General features: G+C 39.3%; 2 protein-coding genes across 9 annotated transcripts in view; one reads left to right on the forward strand and one right to left on the reverse strand.

The window, feature by feature from the left end:
* Positions 1 to 15,075, reverse strand: part of LOC136128069 (uncharacterized) — a 52,140-nt gene extending 37,065 nt beyond the window's left edge. Inside the window, 6 exon segments of the mRNA XM_065883751.1 lie at positions 2,618 to 2,724; positions 6,986 to 7,232; positions 8,013 to 8,135; positions 9,190 to 9,307; positions 11,818 to 11,939; positions 14,960 to 15,075. Of these exon segments, the coding sequence (XP_065739823.1) occupies positions 2,618 to 2,724; positions 6,986 to 7,232; positions 8,013 to 8,135; positions 9,190 to 9,307; positions 11,818 to 11,939; positions 14,960 to 15,075 (833 nt within the window).
* Positions 15,076 to 20,609: 5,534 nt separating this feature from the next.
* COG5 (component of oligomeric golgi complex 5) overlaps positions 20,610 to 23,100 on the forward strand; it is a 282,724-nt gene continuing 280,233 nt past the window's right edge. For 7 of the 8 annotated variants that reach the window (XM_065883732.1, XM_065883735.1, XM_065883736.1 and 4 more), the window contains exon 1: positions 20,678 to 20,771. In XM_065883732.1, the coding sequence (XP_065739804.1) occupies positions 20,678 to 20,771 (94 nt within the window). Of the gene's footprint in view, positions 20,772 to 23,100 lie in introns of all 8 variants that reach the window. The other variant, XM_065883739.1, reaches the window with a different exon arrangement.

The following is a 23,100-nucleotide window of genomic DNA, read 5'->3' on the forward strand; positions in this document are numbered from 1 at the left end:
CACATACACAGTAAAGAGCAAAAATCTTAAATATGTAGCGTGAAAGGGAATTCCCTGGCGGTTCAGTGGTTCGGACTCTGAGCTTTCACTGCTGAGGGCCTGGGTTCAATCCCTGGTTGGGGAACTAAGATCCCACAAGCAGCGCAGCGTGGCCAAAAAACAAACAAACAAAAATATACATAAATTTATATATGTGTATATATATTTAATATATGTATAGCTTGATGGACTTCTATGTGTGTATATACCTATGTAATTACCACCCAGATCAATATTTGAGAAAGTGAAATTAAAAAAAAATGAAATAGTCTAGATGGAATGAACAGTATAAGCAAAGACACAGAGGTAAGAAAGCATGGATTATAAATGGCAAAGAGTGACAAAGTAATCCATCACACAACTGAAAGGGTAACAAACTTTGCACAAGGGCATTTTAAATGAGTAACACATTAACTGAGTCCAGAGGAGACATACAACGGTAATAAGCGCTTAAGTAAATTTCAAATTCTTACAACTTAAAAAAAAAGGTCTTACTTTATTATGTTTTGAAAACAACTCTAATAACCTTAAGTTTGGGGGAGACAGAGATTGATACCAATGCAGTTTCTTTTGCCTCTATGCTTCCATCCAAGGATGCTATTCAAATTTTACATTACAAAGATTTGTATTTTAAGAAAGAGAACATAAATGGCAATACCTTGATCTAGGTCCAAATGTAAATTCACATTTCAAGTAAATTGACAGTATAAAAGGGAACACAAAAGAGACCCCCTACATGGAACAATGAGCAGTTTATAATAAGGCTCCATTCAAGGCAAAGCTAATAATAGCTACTATATAGAGTCCTTACCATACTTCCCTTCTAAGCACTTGTACATGTTTTAGCTCATTTAATCTCCACAACCACCATATGAGGTGGATACTAGTATTACCTCCATTTTACAGATGAGGAAACTGGCCAGAGATGGTAAATAAATTGCCCAAGGGCACACAGTAACTTGCAGAGTTGGGATATAAACCCAGGCAGTCTGATCTCTGAGATGTGTCTTTAACCAGTGGGTATGTGAGAAAAAAGTGGACAGCCAAATTAAATGAAGACTGAAGACTTTTCCTTGAAGACTATGGTGATTACACGTATGAAAGGTAAAAAACGACGTGGATACACACGTTAAAGACATATTGTAAATTATCTGTGTGCATATATAACATATTTTTCTTAAGTATATTTGTCCATGAGGATATATTTATATAATGTATGTACATATACACAAATCTAACAGATACTTGATCAGGATAGGAAAAAATTATATTTGGCAGGAAAAAAATCCATAATTTATGCACGATTTTGATGGAGAAGAGATCAACTGACAAAGAAAATATTTTTGCAAATTCTTAAGCCTTATCTATAATTCAGATGTTTATAAATAACATCTTTCTCTTGAATATAGGATTCTACTGTTGCAAGTATTACCAAAAAGCTTAACAGGGTATTAGTAAGGATTTGAAACAAAATCAACAGGATAAGAGATAGGGTGATGGAACAGAAAAAGTACTAGACTGAAAGGCAGATTCTAGTCCAGAATTTGCCACAGATCAGCTAGATGACCTCAGTCAGGCCACTTTCCCATAGAATGAATGGGTTGAATAAAATCATCTCAAAGGCTGCTTCCTACATAACAATTCAATTTTTCTTTCTGTAAGAAAGAAAATAGTGATGCTACAGCTGATAGACAAAAACAGAAGACTACCAGACCCTGAGTCAAGATAAAAACTTTCTTAAGTCTCTTCCAGTAGAGGAATCTTACTAAATTTCAGTGGGTTATCTCTAGGTCTCATTTATTTTCTTTTATGTGAACAAATGTCTTGCAACATTTTTATACAGGTGTATTTTATCATTCACACTATCCAGTCCTGAGGTAAAACTGAACTCCTAATAAGTGGGTTATTACAGGGGTAAAGCGAGCCAAGGCTTCGATCGAAATAGTACTGAAAGACCTTCGAAGGTGCTTTACTAAGGAACTAATGCTAATGTATGGTTCTGATACTTTTCATATTTAGTACGTTTAATATATATTAATTCTGTGTGAGGATAAAGTGGTAAAATTGCCATTAAACGAACACTAATGAATTATGTAAGGCCAAAACTAAGAATCATTTATTGGCTTAAGTTTCCAAATGGTCATTCCACTGCCTCACTGAAACATTTCTGCATCATGCTGTGCTGTAAACAGCACTTATGCATTTACTTTTATTTAAGTTCACTGCTGTAATTCAGGGCAATAAAACTAAGGTAAAAGCTAACGACAAGACAGGTGACAAAAGTATGACCCCTGCTTTATTACATCTGCAATCAAAAGAACAGAAAAGACGAGGCCCTTCCTATAGAAGAGAGGTGGAAAAGTTATTTGTACATATAATAAAAAGTTTTATGTAATGTGATATTTTAATATGGTCATCATATATCTAATTGGTTTGTGAGTTTATTTCTGAACAGTGCCTTTTATATAAACAGCACTGAAACCTTTTTAATCTTAAGAAAACTTTTTCCGTTAACACACTAAACCGTCTAAAGAGCTCATCATATATTTATTATTGTAACGCTTGGGAGGTTTCCTACCTCTGAGGAGGAATAAAAGGTAGACAGAAGATTAAAATGAGTCCTATTTCAGCGTAAAGAAAAGTTGCAACTGCCGCCCATTGAAGTGTCATTTTTTTTCTTCACACCTAAATAGAGAAACATTTATTTCACCCTACAGCCTTTCCAAGAAAATTCAGTTTAAGGAAAGGCCCCCGGCGCGCGAGGTTTCAGGCCAGAAGGTTTATGGGATCAGACTTTCCCCTCAAGAGGAAGCGCCCGGCAGAGACCCGGGGCGGGAAGTTGGGGGAGGGGAGGGAGCGGGTCGAGGGTGGGCCCGGAGGCCGGCGTCTGCACCTCCCCAGCGAGCCTTGCAAAACTGGCCAGGAGGCCTGAGCGGCACCGCGGAAGTGCTTTCCCACGGCGTCAGTAGCCTAACGCCAGCCTCTACTAACGTCCGCGCCCGGGGGACCTCCCGCCCAGAGAACGCGCCGCGGAGCAGAGCCCACCCCGCGGTCCCACCGCGGCAAGTGCGGTGCGACCCCGCGCTCCACGCCGCCTCGGGGCCCGAGGCCCCCAGACGTCCCGCCCGGCCTTACCCCACCTGAGGCCGCCTGGCTCCCCGCGCTGCTCCGCGGCCGCCGACGCGTGGGACGTCACACGCCGCGGCGGGCGGAGGGGAGCGCGCCCCGCCCCCACCCGCAGCCCCGCAGGCTCCATCTCCCAATTCCGGTCTCAGGGGCCGGTCCCAGGCGACGTGGCAGGCGTGCGAACAAGATGATTAGCAATAATTGTTTTCTAATTGGTGGTGGATTAGAGGGTCAGATCCGCTGCTTGGGTTCCCAAGTGCAACTTCTGGGGAGCGGACTTAACATTTCTAATGAAGTGTGGCTTGCGTGGGAGGGGTGAGCTTAACCGACGTTATGAAAGGGCTTGCTGGAGTCCGCGGCGAGGAGTGGCGCCGGGGCGGGAGGGTTAGATAGGGTGCTGCACACTCAGTGAACGTGGTTAAAACACTCCTTTCCTGGTTTGTATTTTACCGTAGACACAGTTTCGTTGTCCAGAACAAGCTGGTTGTGCCGCATTTTGTTCGGGGAATATAGGAGGATAGGTAGCGTCCAACATACACTTCGTGTGACGTTTTCTACTCTCGTCCATGCGCTGGGAAGAGGCAGTACACTTTCGGGTGATGCTTGGGGACTGACTGGAAAGGAGAACAACGTGGGTATGGGTATATTCTTTCAATTACTCTTTTCCAGGTTTTCAAATTGCGTGAAAACACTCAAAATTTTAAAGATTTTTCCCCCAATATTAACAATGTATCAGAAATGCACATAAAAGTATTCTCCTGGAGATGATTATTTTGGGAAGATTAAATGGTGAAAACAAGAGGTGGTTACTGAATATAAAAACACATTTAAATCAGTGCTTTCTCTTACCACAAGTATACTTGATTACATAGAAAAGAAAAAAAGACAACATAAATTAACCATAAGGAACTTAAAAAAAAAATCAAAGGCGTTTAGAACTCCTTGCCTTTCTACACTGGTTCCTTGAACGGCTGTGCACCTTACTTTAATAATGCTGCTGTCCTCAGAACACTGGTGTAACAGAGTTAATTTACAAACGTAAAAATCACTACGTTTTGACTATAGCTCCCTATTTGCTAATATACTACTCATATTTAATGAAAAAGCCAGTTATCTTTAAAGATCCGTTAATTGAAAAATGAAAGCACAGAATGTGCCTTAAAAAAAATACGGCAACATAGTGCTTATGTTAAAAAGGATTTATTTAATATTCCCAAACTGTTGAATTAAGCAGCTTTAGATAATTGTCTCCTTATAACAGTTTTTATGTTGGTAATATAGACCAATATCTTAATTACAGAACTGTTTTATCTTAACCTGAGATAATTTTTTTTGGGGGGGGGCTGTGTTGGGTCTTGTGGGCCTTCTCTAGTTGCAGCAAGCGGGGGCTACTCTTCGTGTGGTGCACTTGCTTCTCGTTGCAGTGGCTTCTCTTGTTGCAGAGCACGGGCTCTAGCCCAGCGGGCTTCAGTAGCTGTGGCGTGTGGGCTCAGTAGCTGCGGCATGCGGGCTCTAGAGCACAGGCTCAGTAGTTGTGGTACGTGGGCTTAGTTGCTCCGCGGCATGTGGGATCTTCCATGGACCAGGGCTCGAACCCATGTCCCCTGCATTGGCGGGCAGATTCTTAACCACTGTGACACCAGGGAAGTCCCTGAGATAATTCTTGCAGTGGCACATTAACCACCAACAAAATTCTGTTAGTGACATCCCCAAACCATGGAACTTCATTTAAAAAAATTTTTTTAGTTTTTTTGGCTGTGCCACGCAGCTTCCAGGGGTCCTAGTTCCCCCACCAGGAATTGAACCTGCGCCCTTGGCAGTGAAAGCAAGGAGTCCTAAGCACTGGATCGCTAGAGAATTCCCTAAACCATGGAACTTTAAAGTTAAAATTAACATCAACTGCTGGGAAGCATAAAAATAACATTACTATTAACAGGGTATGAAAATTAGGTTTTTAAATTAAAAATAAAACCTGGTTACTGTTCTCCAGGAAATAATATTTCAAATACACAGCTGTCCCTTGGAATCTGTGGGGCACTGGTTCTAGGACTCTTGTGGGTACCAAAATTTGTGGATGCTCAAGTCCCATATACAAAGTGGTCTAGCACCGAGGGCTGACTGTGTAATCATCTCCAGATTAGCTACCAAATTTTTTTATATTTAAGATGTGGGGGACAGAAATTAACATCATTTTACATACAGGTATATTTACCAAGCTCTCAATCTTCTAAAGATTTAGAAGGCTCGAAATGTAACAAATTTAGTATCATTTAAAGAATTTCATGGAATCTTAGTTTTAAATTATAGAAAACATCACATCTAATTAACTTCTATTACATACAATTTAAAGAAATACCTTGAGGTGTGTAATTCATGAATTAGGAAGTAGCAGTTTGATTTTCCAATCTGAACTTTTAATTTAAGCCCTGAATGCAATTCTATACAGAATTTCTTGTTCCTTTTCATTTTATACAGATGTTGGAATTTGTTCACACTTTTCTCTTATTTTCATTTAAAACATACCTAATGTTAACTTACAGATACCATGAGTCATACTTTTAGTATCAAAATAAAAAGTTTTATTTATTTAAAAATGTTAAAAACATGATTCCTTTAAGAAAAAAATTCTTACAGTTTTAAATTCATAATAGGATTCAGAGCAATGTTTGTCAATGTTTGAACCACCTGGGGTCTTCTTTAAAACTAAATTTTGGGTCTACCCTAGAGATTTACTGAATCAGAATCTCTGAGGATATGGTCTAAGAATGAGTTTTAAAAATTCGGTCAGCGCATTGTTTTTATACTAATGTTTGAGAGCCACTGATTCAAAGTGAAAACCAAGATGTGACCCTGGGTGGTTTCACTAAAGACAGAAAATAATTTAGGGAGTCCAGTCAATCCCATAATGGTCTGTAAGGTAATCTAAGACTGCTGATGTGCTTGACAAAGCATTAAATATTCTTTTTTCCTGCCTCGAAGTTATCTTTTCCATCATGTACATTAAATGTTGATGGAAACACATATAAGGAGTTCCAAGTTCAAGAGCAATGTCAACCCAGTCCCAGATGCATTTCAGTGGGGTTTCCTCATATCCAGCAAATATGGCCGGGTTGGCTAAGAGTCCTCTTGCAACCATCACACCTATAAATTAAAGCACATCACGTTTGTCCACACATTAAGAACTCATGGTTATGGGGTCAAACTCAATGAAACAAACAGAATATTCAAAAATAAAGTATTATTACAAGGTTTCACAATGCCCTTGTATTAGACTAATTCTTATTAAAGGATTCATTTTGGTATTTTTTATAAACCAATTAAGTGTAAATGAACTCACAAGACTTTTTTTCTTATATTTTAAAGACTTCTACATTAAAAAATTAGTTTTCCAGATTTTTTTAAGAGTAAATCTGGATTGTCATAAATTGGGTTTGCTTGAAGTTTATCTGCATTCTCTCATCCAGCAATAGGTATCACAGGGCTTGGTATGCCAAAGTTGAAGGGGATAATGAAACTGCATAGCAGTCTGGGGTTTCTTTGGCTCCTATGACCACTCTTGGATTCACGAATTCTATAGGCTCTAGTGGTCACTAACTGGATGAGATGGTGGCAGAGAATTAACTGAACTAATTTACCCCAATTAAAATAAAATCTGTTGTTTCTAAGTAGATGGATTAACATCATTTTAGTAAATTGCTTGGTTTAAATTGGTAAAACAGGAAAATATGGCTCCATATGAAAGAAAAATAATGAAAATCACATTAACATTATTCTCCCACCCCCACTTTTTAATTTTTCTGCTAATTAAAAAACAAAAAACCTAGAGTAATTATTTCTTACCATCTGTCCCAGTAATATGCCACACATTTTCTGCTTCTTTTAAGCTTCTGATGTCTCCATTAGCAATTACAGGTATAGACATATTTTCCTTAATTATTTTAATGGCCTCATAGTGAACTGGCTGATGCCTTTCTTCAACAGTTCTTCCATGGACTGTAATCCAGGAAACCCCTGTCGCTTCAGCCTTTCGACAAAGATCTACAGTTCTTGTAAGGTCATCATGGATCCTATAATTTCAAAATCATATCTATCTTTTCACAGCACACAAATCTTAATGCTAACATCAATGAACTAAATAGAAAAATATTTCATCTGTTACATTATTTAGTTTAGCTATGCTATATCATATTATCACCACGTGCCGCTGTCAGTGAGGTTTTGTTCAGGAATCAGTTCCCATTCAAGACCCTGAATTTAGCTATTTCACTATCGGTAACAATAGGATGACAAATAACTTTTACCCAGTGCTCCTCTCTTTTGGCTTTGATAACTGAAAGATTCATCAAAGTACTGTCACAGATGCATTGAAAGGTGCTATCTTAATATTTGCTGTGTATGCTCCAATCCGCAAGTGGGAGAATTGTAATAATTTATCTTGAGATTTGTTTTTAACCTGTCACCAAAAGACTAATTTTTAGTTTATTTTCTTTTCACTGTGAAATTTTAGTGCAAATATCATTCCTATTTTCTACTCTTGGTATCAGGAATGTCTCTTAGCATTAGTTAATTAAATAGTACATGGAAAAAGTTGTTTCTCTTGGGAGAGAGTTTTTAATAATAAAGGGATATTTTAATTTTTCTTTAAAAAAGCGAAGAAGAAATTGTTTTGGATTATAAATAAAAATTATGGTATCTATTCATTTACTAAATGTTTTGTTTTAACATTTTCATATACTAGATGCCTACTTACTAAGAGTAGACATCTCCACACCTTCAGACAAAAGGAATATTCTTTTATTTCCTGAGTAATGGACTATCTTGTCAGTAGATTAAAATATTATCTTTACCTTATTTTAATAGATACTGAAAATCTGGGATTTTCCACTTGATTTCTTACTTGTTTCACCATGTCTCGAACAAGCTCTGGATTGTTTATTAAGCAAGCTCCATAACCTTCTGCCAATGCCCACCTTCATAAAGTAAACACAACAGCAAATAAATTGTCATCAGCTGGAAGAGAAGATACAATTCTAAAAGCACAGTAAGTGCATTTATTATTTCTCTACCTAGCAACCTGGAATGGAACCAGATTTTAAAAATTCATAGATCCAACACTTCTAAGTGTATTGAGATTAGGAAAACATGTTCCCAGATCAAGAAATACTTAGGGGAAATGGTTTTCACTGGCAAGTGAGAAAATTAAAGTTCATTCAACCAAAACAGATTTAAGTATTTGTAACTGCAATTACTTCAGATTTTTTAAATTCCAAATTTGATGTTTATTGTACATAACAAGAGGTTTTATTAATCTTTAGAGGAAAGATATTTTTGGCTTACAGCATTCCAATACCACTAAACAGCTTACTGAACTCTCCTAATGAGTATTCAAATATATCTAATCTGATTTGGATTATGCTATACATAAAACCTTGATTTTATTCTTTGAACACATTTTGAATTATTGACAGATAATCTAGTATAGTGCCAGGAAGGTAGGGATGTTATCGTCAAAATAAGTACATCCTATCAACACCCAGTTACTCAGACTCAACAAAATAACTATGGTATAGGAAGAAAAGGTAATTATAAGAAGGTTTTCTTATAATTGAAATTAAGTAAGAGAAAACAAGTGATCTCCCAAATCATAGAATCATAGTGTTTAGAGCAAGTATGTCTGACAGAGCAGTAAAAATACATTTTAGGGATTGCCATAAACATCAGTCTCACATAATTACTTATGGATGAGGTTCAAGGCAGATCCACACATAAAAAAAATTCTAGTGGTGAGGTGAGACAAAAACTTGTTAAGGGTCTATATATTGTTGTAGCCATCAGAAAATATCTTTGCATGTATGTTTCTAAATAATATTTCCTTATTTTTTCTTGCTTCTTATTTAGAGCCCAAGTTCTTTATCTCTATTTTCCTTACTTTTTAATTTTTGGAATACCAGAATGATAGTTTACCATGTTCACATAGTTTTTCCTAATCTTTTTGAAAATTCTTCCAACTTCTTTGAGCTTTACCTCTGAGGACAACCACAGTTAATGTCTATTCCATTCGCATAAGGACAGACTATACGAGCAGCATCAGACAAAATTCTTGCATCATTAGCAGCAAACTGAACAATCAATGGGCAATCACCTGATAAAACAAATAGCTCAACATTAAAATTCACAGAAACACACACACATGCACACGAGATACCAAATTCTAATGTCTGTACAGGATAAAGTAACAATTTTTAGCCTAAGAAGCATCTGTTCAAACAAGATAGCATTAAAATAATTTAAAATATTTTAAATTACATGCAATTTAGATTTGGTACAAATGCAAATAGGAAAAAATTTGATAAAATGAAAAGTGCAACACTCTTGCCAAACAGACCCCTTTCCCAAAGGTGGGAATTAGCTTACTGCATTCTAGAACAATTTTATGAATACCTATAAAATTTAAGCAAATATGAACATTCTATGTACGTTGCTATCCATATTGTGTTTTCCCCCGGATGTATCTGGGACCTGTATTCAGACCTATTTTCCTCTTTTTAGTGGCGTATTCCACTGTGATGGGTGGACCATAGATTATTTTTCATTTGCGGCTCTTGCAAACAGTGCTGCAATGAAGATACTCCATATACATGCTTTTGTGAGTATATTCATGAAGTAAATTCCTAGGAGTATGTATAACTCCTGGGCGGGCATCTAACATTTTGAAAGACATTACAAAATCTTCTTTCAAGAGTTTACCAATATAGATATACACCAGTGTGGATGACAGTTCTGATTTCCTTACAACTTATCCTACACTGTGTACCCAACAGCATATTTTTTTATTTGTAGCCTCTCTCTCCATATTCTTTGTGTAGTTCTCTATGTACAATTTTTCTTTTAGTTGCTCCTTTGTTCATATTATTTAAATTAAAAAAATAAAACAAAGAAATTAGCTCTGCTGTCATAAACATCAAAAATATTTAAATATTTTCCCCAGTTTTTCATTTGTCTTTGAGAATATCTGTGCTCTTTTTTTTATATAAAAGTCTAAATTTTAACATAGCCAAATGTATCAGAGCTTTCCTAAGTTTTAAAGGACACATTTTTCTCATCTTTGGGTGTTATAAATTCTGAATAGATGTATTTTAATTTTTCTAAAGTTTTTTTTGAGGACTACCTGTATCAGGTTCACTGGGTGTTTACCAAAATGCAGATTTCTGGGTATCGCTCTAGTTCTACTGACTCAGAATTTCTATGGCAATCCACTGATTTACAGGATTATCTAAGGGATAGGAGAATTTGCTTTTTCCTGAGGAGGTAGGTAGGGTGCTTTCTCCTTTGTAACGCAAGAGAGTTATAAAATTTCAATCTAACGACCATTTATTGGTCAAATATATTTTCAATGCTGTGCTAGAAGCTGAGAATACAAATCAACAAGAAAGAATTCCAACCCTTAAGAAGCCCACAGTCTAGTGGGAGAGACAGGCATGTGAGGAGGAAATTACAGTACAGTAGGATTAAGTACAACAAAAAGCCGGGGCTTTCGACACAGGACATGAATGGAGGGTGATTAGGCAAGTTCCTTGGTCACAGTTTTAGAGCATTAAGAAGCATGAACTGTCCTTTCCCAGGGGGATAGGGATGCGGGGATAGGCCTGACTAAGAAGGACATTCTAGGTAGAGAAGTGTGAGAGATTAGGGCATGTTCAAGGACTTAAAATAACTTAGTATATATATATATATATATGTATATATTTTTTTTTTTTTTGCGGTACGCGGGCCTCTCACTGTTGTGGCCTCTCCCGTTGCGGAGCACAGGCTCCAGACGTGCAGGCTTAGCAGCCATGGCTCACGGGCCCAGCCGCTCTGTGGCATGTGGGATCTTCCCGGACCGGGGCATGTACCCGTGTCCCCTGCATCAGCAGGCAGACTCTCAACAACTGCGCCACCAGGGAAGCCCCAATAACTTAGTATTTTGAAGAATAAAGTTGGTGGGCCATGGAGAGAAACTAATGGAAGATAAAGCTGCAGAACACGTATTCAGAGGCCAGATCATGAAGAACATTCTATATTGTCCACACGTGCTGGAATTTTACTCCTTAGGTCAGTGGCTCTCAATCATTAACAAGCTCAGAATCACCTGGAGGGCTTTTTAAAACAGATTGCCCGACACATACCCAGAGTTTCAGATTCAGGAGGCCTGCGGTGGAGTCTGGAATTTCCATTTCTAACAAGTTTTCAGATAATGCTGATGTTAACTGGTCTGGGAAATCACACTTTGAGAACTACTCTTTTAGGTGATGAGAACTCTAAGGAAGATTGTGAGCAGGAAGAAGTGATCAAATTTACATTTTAGAGAGGTCACTTGGGGCTGTCTGGAGGGTAGTTTGAAATGGGATAAGACTGGAGGCAGTGAGATAGGAATCTAACCCAATAGTCTAGGTGAGAGAATGGGGCTGACTAAAACTTTGATATATTATCCATAGTTTACAAGGTACTGAATAAAAACATATTTTTAAAAATTTATAAAAACCATAAGAAACTGAAAGATTTAAAAATAAAATCTCCGAATTGTGTTGTCTCTGATTAGACAAGAGTGTTGAGTTTTGTTGTTTTGTTTTTAAAGTTTTACAAAGGCAGCAAACTCTAGCTTTCACATACCTTGGTTTGTGGTAAATTCACTGTCTCTGGCTTTTATAGATCTGATAAAATCAGCAGCAACTATCATTGGCGTATAGCACAGATCGCAACTGTATTTTCTTACCAGTGTTCTAAAAGCCAACCTGAGAGCATATAAAACTTTAATTAGGCATTTAGAAAGCACCATAATCAGAGTTTAGTTTAGTTAATTATTAAATATTTAATATTTATTAGAGAAAAGTTCTGCCTATGGGAAAGTGCAGTAGATGTACTCTTCCCTATCCCTCCTGCTTAGTATAACTAAGAGCTCTGGATATCATATACAAAACAAACGTACGGAAACTCTGAAAGGTGGCGAGAAGAGAGCAGGCAGGCTAGTGACCTCGGGCAGGACCTAAGGAACGACAATGGTGAGTTCCCTGGGTTTTCTCGTTGCCTCAAATATCCCAGATTTGAAGCTGAAGAAGCTGGCAACCTGGAAATAGCAATGGGTGCAGACAAAAACAGCCCCAGCAAAAGCCTGCTCTCTAGCCAAAGCACCAAGAAAGGGGCAGCCTAGCGAGCTTTAAAATAATAATGGCTCTACTCCAGCCCAACACCAGCGAAAAAACTGTGGCCCTCACCTCCACAAGCGAAAGTCGAGTGGGGAGCTTACACTTGTACCGTTCCAAAGCTGTCACAAAGTTCTCCAACACCCCTCCACGGTGGTGTTAGAGAAGGCCAGGTAGGGAGCTGGGACTTTAATCCCTGCTGGCCAGTAACAAGGAGAGTATCAGCGGAGACCATCTGGGGAGCCTGGAATTCCACACCAACCCTGCAGCAGTGAGGTGCCCTTCTCCCTTTCTCCGGGAGTAGTATTAGAGAATGCTTAGTGAAGAGCCAGGACTTTCATCATTGCCCAGCAGTTACCAGGCCACCCCCTGCATGGGGAGCTGGAACTCTCACCCCTGCTCAGCAGTAATGAGGAGCCTCGTGCCCCCGGGGTGTCAAAAGAGACCAAGTGGAAAACCTAGGCTTCTACCTCCACCTGAGAGTAATGAGGTGGTGCTTTCTCATCCTTCCCCTGCTGTGGTGGTGTCAGAAAAAGCTAGTTAAAACACAAGTTTCAATATTCAGAATCAATCACTGTAATCCATCACATTAACAGGCTAAAGAAAAAAAAAACCACATGATTGTATCAATTGATGCAGAAAGAGCACTGGACAAAACAGTATTCATGATTTTAAAAAAAAGCCTCTCAGGAAAACAGGAATAGAGGGAACTTTCTCAACCTGATAAAGAACATCCACAAAAAATTCTACACTTATTATTATATTAGGATCTTTATATATATTTTCCGTAAGATCTTATGGAAAAACCCAAATGAACTTTTTGGCCAACCCAATTATAGGTGAAAGAATACTTTCCCTCCAGATCAAGAACAAGGGAAAGATGTCTGCTCTCATCGCTCTTACTCAGTACAGTGCTGCAACTTCCAGTCAGTGCAACAAGGCATGAAAAAGAAACAAAAGGCATCTGATGGAAAGGAGGAAGTAAAACTATCTCTATTTGCAGATGACATGATTGTCTACTTAGATAATCCTAAGGAATTTGTAAGAGGGATGTCCTAGAACCAATAAGTAAACATAGCAAGTTCACATAATGTAAGGTCAACACACAAAAAGCAATTTTACTTCTATACACCAGCAATGAACACATGGACACTGAAATTAAAAGTACAGTAACTGGAGTGTAAGCCTTACAAAATATGTACAGAAAATGTACGTTGAAAACTATACGACACTGATGAAAGAAATCAAAGAAGATCTAAGTAAATGGAGAGACATACCGTGTTCATGAGGAGACTCAACACAGTAGGGAATTCAGTTCTCCCCAAATTGATATGCATTTTCATACAATTCTTATGGAAAATCCAGCAGGATTTTTTTGTAGGTATAGAAAAGATCATCCTAAAAAGTTATTTGGAAAGGCAAAGGAACTAGAATAGCTAAAACAATTTTGAAAAAGAAAAGTGGGATTTATTAAGTTTACTTAATTTGAGGACATTATATAGCTGCAGTAATCAAGACTGTGGTATTGGTAGAGGGACAGACACATAGATCAAGGGATTAGAACAGAGAATACAGAAAAAGAACCATACAAACATGCTCAACTGAGTTTTGATGAAGATGCAAAAGTAATTCAATAGTGGAAAGACAGCCTTTTCAACAAATAGTACTGGAGTAATTAGACATCCACAGGCAAAAACAAACAAACAAACAAACAAACCTCAGCCTAAGTCTCACGCTTAGACAGAAATTAATTAAAAATTATGAACTTAAATGTAAACCATAAACTAAAAGACTTTTAGAAAAAACATAGGACAAAATCTTTAATATTTAGAGCTACATAAAAATTTCTTATACTTGACAACAAAAGCACAATTTGCAAAAGGAAAAACGGATAAAATGGACTTCATCATTAAATGAAAACTTTTGCTCTGCCAAAGACCCTAGCAATTCCAACTCTGGGCATATACCACAAAGAATGAAAGCAAGGTTTCAAAAAGATATTTATATATCCATGTTCACAGAAGCATTATTCCCAAGAGTCAAAAGATGGAAGCAACTCAAGCTGGGATGAATGGATAAACAAAATGTAGTATATACATACAATGGAATATTATTCAGCCTTAACAAGGAAGGAAATTCTGGGTCTTCCCTGGTGGCGCAGTGGTTGAGAGTCCGCCTGCCGATGCGGGGGACGTGGGTTCATGCCCCGGTCCGGGAAGGTCCCGCATGCCGCGGAGCGGCTGGGCCGCGTGGGCTGTGGCCACTGAGTCTGCGCGTCCGGCGCCTGTGCTCCGTGGCGGGAGGGGTCACAACAGTGAGGGGCCCGCGTATCGCAAAAAAAAAAAAGGAAATTCTGATACATGGTACAACATGGGTGAACCTTGAGGATATTATGCTCAGTGAAATAAGCCAGTCTCAAAGAGACAAATACTGTCTGACCACTTATATCATACACATACCAGGCAGCTGGCAGCATGAGGACTCAAGCCCGGACCCTGGTCCCAAAGCTAGGCGTTTGAAGATCCCATGTGGTGGGGTGGTCTTACTTTCAAGAAGTCAGAGCATAAAAAGGAAATCACACCTAAGCTCATTAACCATTTAACAATACTTACTTTGAATATCGCACCATTGGGGCGCAGACTTTTACCAGCTGCCCAGAATGAAGCATTTCTATTGGATCATTTTTTCTTTCTTGACATGTTGTGGTTTGCATGCAGTCACTCTTCATGAATACAGATTTGTTTCAAACCTGAAAAAGATAACCAGTTTGCGTAGAGAAAAGGCACTTTCACTTGATGAATCCCATCATTCTTACAATTTCAATTGCCAAGAACACGTATTTTTCATCAGGTTTTGCGGGCCTAGGAATCTTCTTAGCTTCTTTTCACAGTATCGAATAGGATACTACTGAATTCTGCCTCTATTTATAAATCACAGATAGTTTTCAGCACACTGTGCAATTATGACATTTATATTCTGTACAAATTACCGTTGTTCAAGTCAAACACTAACAGTTTTGAATTCTATACTTAACCCACTACTGTAACATTTTCTGCTCAAATTTATAAATGATCAGGATGTGGAAAACCACAAGATATCTTCCTAGAATACATATTATGATTTTCCATGTTACTTTTTTAGATTTTCCATTTTACTTTGTTTGGCATTGATTAACCAACAAATTTGATTTGAATCATTTCATATATAGTACTGTGTATGTCTGGCACTTTGAAATACCTTGTTTTATCCAGGAAAGTTAAATGGCAGTAACAGAACAACTTTAAGTAGTCAGCATTTCAAAAGATGTACTGGTTTATTTATTTATTTATCTAACATCTTTATTGGAGTATAATTGCTTTACAATGGTGTGTTAGTTTCTGCTGTATAACAAAGTGAATCAGCTATATGTATACATATATCCCCATATCCCCTCTCTCCCATCCTCCCTATCCCACCCATCTAGGTGGTCACAAAACAACGAGCTGATCTCCCCATATATAAGAATATGTTTACTCTTATTCTCAAATCCTATTCTTTTTATTTGAATCAGAAGGCAAACAAACCTTTAATTATTATTTTTAAGCATTTAAATGTTTCATGAACATCATTTCATGAAAATCTCAATTGTAATCACATAATTGCATAGTAAATCACTATTATACCCAAAGAGGGAGAAGTGATTAAATTAGGTAATTCCTGTGTTTTATAGTTGCTATACTGTACTTAAAATCCTATCATTTCATAGTGTTGGCTGCTTTCCATATTCCAATTTTGGCCTTACCAACTTAAAAACATATATGGGCCAACTTCAGAAAGGTCTAATTGCTCCACATGCAATTTCTTGTTTGGCTAATCCTGCAAGTACTGTTATAACCTAAATATAAACCAATAATTTCAATTTCCTTAGGTAGAATGTACAGGTGGAATAAGATAAGCTAGTTTTACTGATCACTGTTCATCACTTTATCACTGTTACTGTTTAACTTAATATTTAGAGAGTTACTAGCTTATTTTTTTAAACAAAAGTTCATGATTAGAAAGATGTAAGCCACCTACATAGATAAAGTATAAAGCAAAAGAAAGGTAGTCGCTTTTTCATGAATCAGACCTGTCTCATCTCCCTTGCATTCCAGATCCTGGTTATGCCATCACAATCCATCCCTACACACTCAAGTCAGAAACTTGGGGCTTGTCCTTCACGCTCCATCTCCTGCAGGTGTGTCAACTAAGTGGTACCTTTAATTAAACCTTGAGCCCATTTTCACTGCCTCACAGAGTCTCTGTACTCATAATCCCCCATCCTGATGACTCTGACAATCTTCTTGGAATCCCGGTTGATCTTATTTTTATTCATTCAACAAATATCAAGTTTCTGCTACATGTTGGGAACACAGATGAAAATATATTTTCTGTGTCCTTGAAAATGTATTAGACAAACTTACACAATAATGCTAATACACTCAAACACAATTTAAGCACTGTAGAAATAACTGTCTAGAGAAGTGAGGGAAGTCAATAATGGATGAAGGGGGCTTCCCTGGTTGTGCAGTGGTTGAGAGTTCGCCTGCCAATGCAGGGGACACAGGTTTGTGCCCCTGTCCGGGAAGATCCCACATGCTGCGAAGCAGCTGGGCCCGTGAGCCATGGCCGCTGAGCCTGCGCGTCCGGAGCCTGTGCTCCGCAACGGGAGAGGCCACAACAGTGAGAGGCCCGCGTACCGCAAAAAAAAAAAAAAAAAAAAATAATGGATGAAGGAAATCTTGAGCTGACACTACATGGGAGATGGGGAAGTGTCCAGTTACAGAGAACATGTAAAAAGCCACAGCAGCATGAAAATGCTTGATGTTTTCAGTGAACCATTAACAACAGTTCAGCATTGCTTGAGTTGTAACTAGACTAGAAATGGCATGAGAGGGCCTATACACCAGGTTAAGACATTCTAGATTTTAAACTGTAGGGCCTTGGTTCTCAGCCATTTTTCCTCCTCTGTGGGTGATTTTTACGTATGCACTCAACATGTTAACTTGTGCAAATGACATACTTCCATGGGCATATATTTTTGTGTAAGTTGTTTGTCTCTCCTTGTATACTAGTTGTAATTGAAAAATTTTAGCAGAGAAATGACATGGTCCGATTTCTGATTCAGAAAGACTTCAATGGAGGGATTAGGGCTGTTGGTAAAATATCAGTAAGGAGGCCACTGTAGTAGACCAAGCCGTGTGTAATGAGTATCTGACCTGGGACTCCAGGAATGAGGATAGAGGAAAGGGAACACATTTAGGAGCTATTTAGAAATAAAAATAAACTAGCAAGACATTTAGGAGGTGGAAATCACCTGATGACAGCACGTATTGTGTAATTAAGAAAGAATTCTAGGATGATGTGTACACTTCTGGCTTTAGAGACTGGGCGGATGGCTATTCCAATCAATGAGACAGAGAACCAGAAGGAGAAACAGGCTTTGGGAGGGAAACGAGTCCACGCTTGGGCACACTGAAGTTGAGGTGCTCAGGGGATTTCCAGGTGGTGATGCCTCATAACTGGTTATATAGATATGGTACTAAAGAAAAAGCTAGAGATGTCTTTAACCTTTAGGTAATATGTTGAAACTAAAAACATGGACAAAGTACTTATGGATGCCATATCTTGTAGAAATCCTTAGAAGCACCAACATTTAAGTAAAAGGGGAAAAAAAAAGAATGTAAAGGAGACAGAGAGATGAACTCTGGAGCTGGGAGGAATAAATCTGAAACGTGATATTCAAAAGAGAGGGAATAGTATTACGAAGGAGGGAGGGGATAAACATCTTAAACATCACAGAAGAGTTAAGACTAAAACGTGTCCAATGGAAACTAGGTCATTGTGACTTTAGCAAGAATAATTTCACTCTTATTCATTCTTTTGTTGTTGTTGTTAAATAATTGTTATTGTTCTTCTTCCTGCTGGTTATGCAGGCAGCCACAAGTGGTGCATACATGACAGCTTTCCCTTCAGGGCTTCATGACTCCACTTTAAATGAAGTTTTCTTTATTTTCACATTTCCCTCTTTTGATCAAGATCTTTCCTCAAAAGCATTGCTGATCAAGAGTCAGGTTGTCTATATTTAGTGGGTTTTGTCCCTTGGTACCAGGAAGGGCATTTCCTGGTTGTCATGTCCCACGTCAGAGGGAAAGTGCATAGCGATTGGAAACCACTGAAGCCACATTTGAGTAACAAGGAGGAGCATGAAGAAGAACACTCAGGAATTTCCCATCTAAAGTCTACATTCCATCTAGGTTGTAAGCACTGGAGGTCATCTTGAAGCACTGAGCTAGAGTCACCCTATTGAGTAAGCTGTTTCTACAAACGTTTAACAGGCAACAAGTACAGAGCTTAAAAATAATTATGCAAAAACAGTAATTATGCAAGGCAGAGTTAAAAGCAATATGACAAGTCCAGTTTGTATGATGGTAGCCAGCTAAATAGATCAAAAGACCATAGAGTATCAAGGGGAATTTGTTGTAACCAGTGCACTTGTTCCCTGACCTTGTGTAACTGAATTTCTACCTCTCCAGAGGTATTTATCCATGTGCAACAGGTGGTACTTAATTCATTCTTGTAGTCCCAGTACATGGCAGAAAGAAGGCCTCCCTTAATACATATTTGCTGAATGAATAAATCAGTAGTTCTTAATCTTGGTTGTACATTAGAATGATCTGGTGAGATTTTAGGAAGCAGGATGCCCAAACCATACCCCAGAGCAATTACATGTGAATCTCAGGGCGTAGGATGCAAGCAAGCATCAGTGGTTGTTAAAGCTCTCCAGGTGATTTTAATGGGCAGCCAAGCTTGGAAATAAACAAATCCACATCCTCCAAGGCACCTGGTAATACTGTTTGTTTAAATGGGTTTCTACCTACCTATTCGCTCCTCTGGCATAAGACAGGGATTGAGTCTAATGTTTGTACACTCATGCTGGTACATATAGTAGAGACTCAAAACTCTTCATTGAATATTATGTAACTTTTCTAAAAATTTTCAATGTAAAAGCCAGGGAAGGAAAAACAATCCATAATTCAAAGATAATGCTTATTCATCATTAATATTCAAAAATTACTGAAGTCAAATTTTGTGTATTATAGATAATGAAACCTAATGTAAATCTCAGCACACTGCCCTTGGCAATTTGTGAGACCTCCATTCAGAACATTCAATCCTATTCACACCGTGACTGAAATCAAAGTATATTAGGGGAAAACCTCTGTGACAGAGAGAAAGTATAATGCAGTGTAGTAAGACATACTTGCTTGAGTTGCTACAGGCATCTAATATGTTCGAACGGCATTTGGCACAGCTAAGTACTACTATCACATTCTCGAAAATCCGTTAGCTGAATCAAGAAAAACTTTAGCTCTGGCACTGGGAAAAATAGGTTCCCTGCATACATACTTACTGTACACGAAGGAAAAGTTAACGTTTCTTTTTTACGTTAGAAATGCTTAACCTTCTCGCACACGTGTGGTTGACCTGTTAACTTGCTAGTATTTATCGTGAGAGAAATACAGGTGAATACTGCCGATGTTAACAGCGGAGAAGATATAACGGGAACTAACCTGATGATTTTACAACTCCAATACTGTTAGTTGAGAGATGGAAAATCCACCAATTTGTGACAAGGAAAAGTCTGGCGTCGCTCAGGACTGAAACTAGGCGGTAGAAAAAGCCTAAGGTCACTGTCTCATGGGAGGGTAAGCAGAGACTGAGTCCCACTTATCTATTCCTGGTTCAGTCTTCCTACTTAACCGACTCTCGGCTCTCCCTAATTCTCCCCACTTTCATCCCTGGCAACTTTCCTCCCCAAGCTTTTCCCGCCTGCCTTTATCCCAAGAACGCGAAGCAAGGGTTGTGATAGATACAGGTGGGTAGCTATTAACGCCCGCCAGCTGTGCTTGTGGCGTGCACACGAAGCTACCAGAAACCTCCGTTCTCTTCTAGTGCTTCCATCGAGAGGTCCCATTCTCAGGTTAAATACTTGCTTTAGAGGTGAGCGCTGCCGCCACGTTCCGGCGCTCACCTTTTCTTCCGCCCAGGGAACGCCGCCAGCCCCAGGAGCGCGGCGGGAGACAGGAGAAAGCGCCGGCCCCACGACCTCAGCTTCCCTGGTGCGCTGGGGCCTCGGCGCCCACCTATTCTGGGCCCCGCGCCGATCCCAGCCAGGGTCAGCCCACCAGCTGCAGCAGAGCGGAATCCCCAAGACAGCCGGGTGGGCGGAGCTGGCGGCGCCGGGATTCTGCGTCATGACCTGGGCGGGGCGCGCCGCTGCTGACGCCATCTCCCCGGCACCTGCCAACATGGAAGGAGGCGACGGCGGCCTCGCTCTGCCTGGCCGTCCAGCTCTGGGCTCCGGAGCGGCTGCAGCGACTGTCCGGGAGCTCCTGCAGGACGGTAAGGAGTCGGGGTCTAGCCGGGCCATGGGGTTGGGGGATTGTCCTGCTCCGCACCTGGGCCCAAGTGGTGGACTCAACCCTTCGCTTTGCGGAAAGTTTTCCTGTCTCGGCGTGACCACTCCCCTCCGCCCGGCCCCCTGGCGTCTGGGTGCTGGCCTAGCCAACCTGTTTCTCCAGGGACTTGCTGTCCCCTTCCCTTCCGGGTGTCCTGGGGACACCTGATTTCTGGAGGCTCCTCCTTTCAACTCTGCCCTCCACGCTCCTGGGGTTTCGCTGATGTCCCGAGTTCCCGCCCCCGGTGACCCACTGCTACCGCAGTTATTGACCAAAAGGTGAAGCGTTTGATTCCATGAGAAGTGTAAGACCTAGAGCAGATTACAAGCGCTTGATGAAGGGGGTCTCATTTTTAGGTAGAGTTGGAAACATCCCTCTGTTAATACCCTGTTAATAAATTTTTGGACTGCACAGGTGGCCCCACTTACGAGCTCGCTTGTTTTTTTTTTTTTTTTTTTACAAGTCGTTTATCCACAGCCATACGTGGGGGAGGGTTCGGAGCATTCGTTCAGGCTGGGATTAACTATACGTATTGAATATAGCAATCAAGTTTATTGATAGTTTTGGATAGAAGTTTCTAGAAATAAGAGGATAAGTTAGACATAGTATATTTAGAGAAGAACATAAAATTGTATTAATGAAGTTAACATGCCCCAAACTTCTTTTCTTTCAGAATAAAGTTCAAATTTCTAAGATCCTTCTCATCTGTTCTTAATTTTCTTCCCTAATCTCCATCACGTTCAACCTTGTATTAAAATAATTAGCGTACTTAATCTTTTCTACTTCATTGTAAAACCCCTTTTTATATTCTGCAGAGTTAATAACAGTACCTTGCCTACAGTACGTGCAGAGTAAGTGGTTTTTAAAAATTGAACATCACAGTAAAGAAGCATATGCACACATATGTAGACCCAAATACGTTCTAAACGAATGAAATAAAATTCTAAAGTACTGTTTGTTTTCTGTGTTGTATGTTTTTTTATTGCCCTTAATTCCTTGCCTTCTGATTATAATTTACATACTTTTGTCAAAAGTTACTAATGATGTTTTCTGAACTAGATCTTGTTCTCTAGGTTAGGATCTCTGGCTAATGCATCTTTGTACCTTAATTTAAATTCAGGTTAACCAAGTTTTGAGCTCCGGATATATACGCAATTCCCACCCTCAAGTAGCTCACCATTTTGGTAGGAGAAATAGCCCTGTAGAGTTAGAAAGGTAGGCACCGTAATATAGTGTTGTAAGGGTAGCAGTAGAATTGTATACGAAGTAAAACATGAATACAAAAGAGGATGATAACTGGGAGTGGTTTAAGGGAGTGTCAGGAAAGGCTTTCTAGATGGAGTTGTTTTTGAGGTGTAAATAGGACGTTCCCAGGTGAAGTGGAGGAAACAGTACATGCCGTGCATGGGTATTTATTTCAGTTGGGTGCATTCCAGCAATTGTAATCAGTTTTTGAGGTAAACAGTCCTCAATTCTGCTTTCTGTATTTTCCTATTTAGTTCTCTTTCCCATCTTCCACAATAATTATTTAAATCTACTCTTTTCAAACCACTCCCTTCAAGCTCAACAAATGGTTTTCAAGTTCCCTAAAAAAAAAAAAAAAAATCTTATTAGATATGCACTTCTTCTATTTCTTGCGGTTAAACCTATAAACTAAGCCTGAACCTGCAGTCATTCTTTCTTCCTTCTTTTCTGTTGTATTTTCAATTATAAAAGAAGTGAAGTCTCCATTCCTTCCTAAGGACAGTCCCTCCCCTTGGTGCTCTGGATTTTCTTCCTGTCTCCTCAAGGACCCAGTTACCCTCATTCTATGCCATTGAAATCACTTTGCCAAGGTCTCCAGTGACTTTCTTGTGGATAAATCAAATGGACACTGTTTCGGTCTTTATCTTACTTGAACTTATGAAAGGGTTCGAATCTTTTATTGAAATACTTGCCTCATGTGGCTTGTTCCATTTTTTAAAAAATTTCCTAATTCTCTAAGTGTTCTTTTTCAGCTTTCTTTAGATGCTTGTCGTCTTCATTTCACCCCTAATTGAGTAGTTCACTCCACTCTTCCCTCCCACAACATTCCTAAGGAATTAAACATTTCCATCAGTAACAGTGATCCACTGTGTCAGGGGTCTGCCAGTGATAGAGGATAGGATTGATAGGGTTGGTCAGCAGATGCATAGTTTGAAATTTTGTGAGGTGTTTCTGATGTGCCTCCTATAGGCATGAGAAAGCTAAAAGAGAAGCACGAAGGACAGTCTGTCTTCAGATGCCAAATCCAA

The sequence above is a fragment of the Phocoena phocoena genome, chromosome 9, assembly GCF_963924675.1.
Source record: "Phocoena phocoena chromosome 9, mPhoPho1.1, whole genome shotgun sequence".
NCBI lineage: Eukaryota > Metazoa > Chordata > Mammalia > Artiodactyla > Phocoenidae > Phocoena > Phocoena phocoena.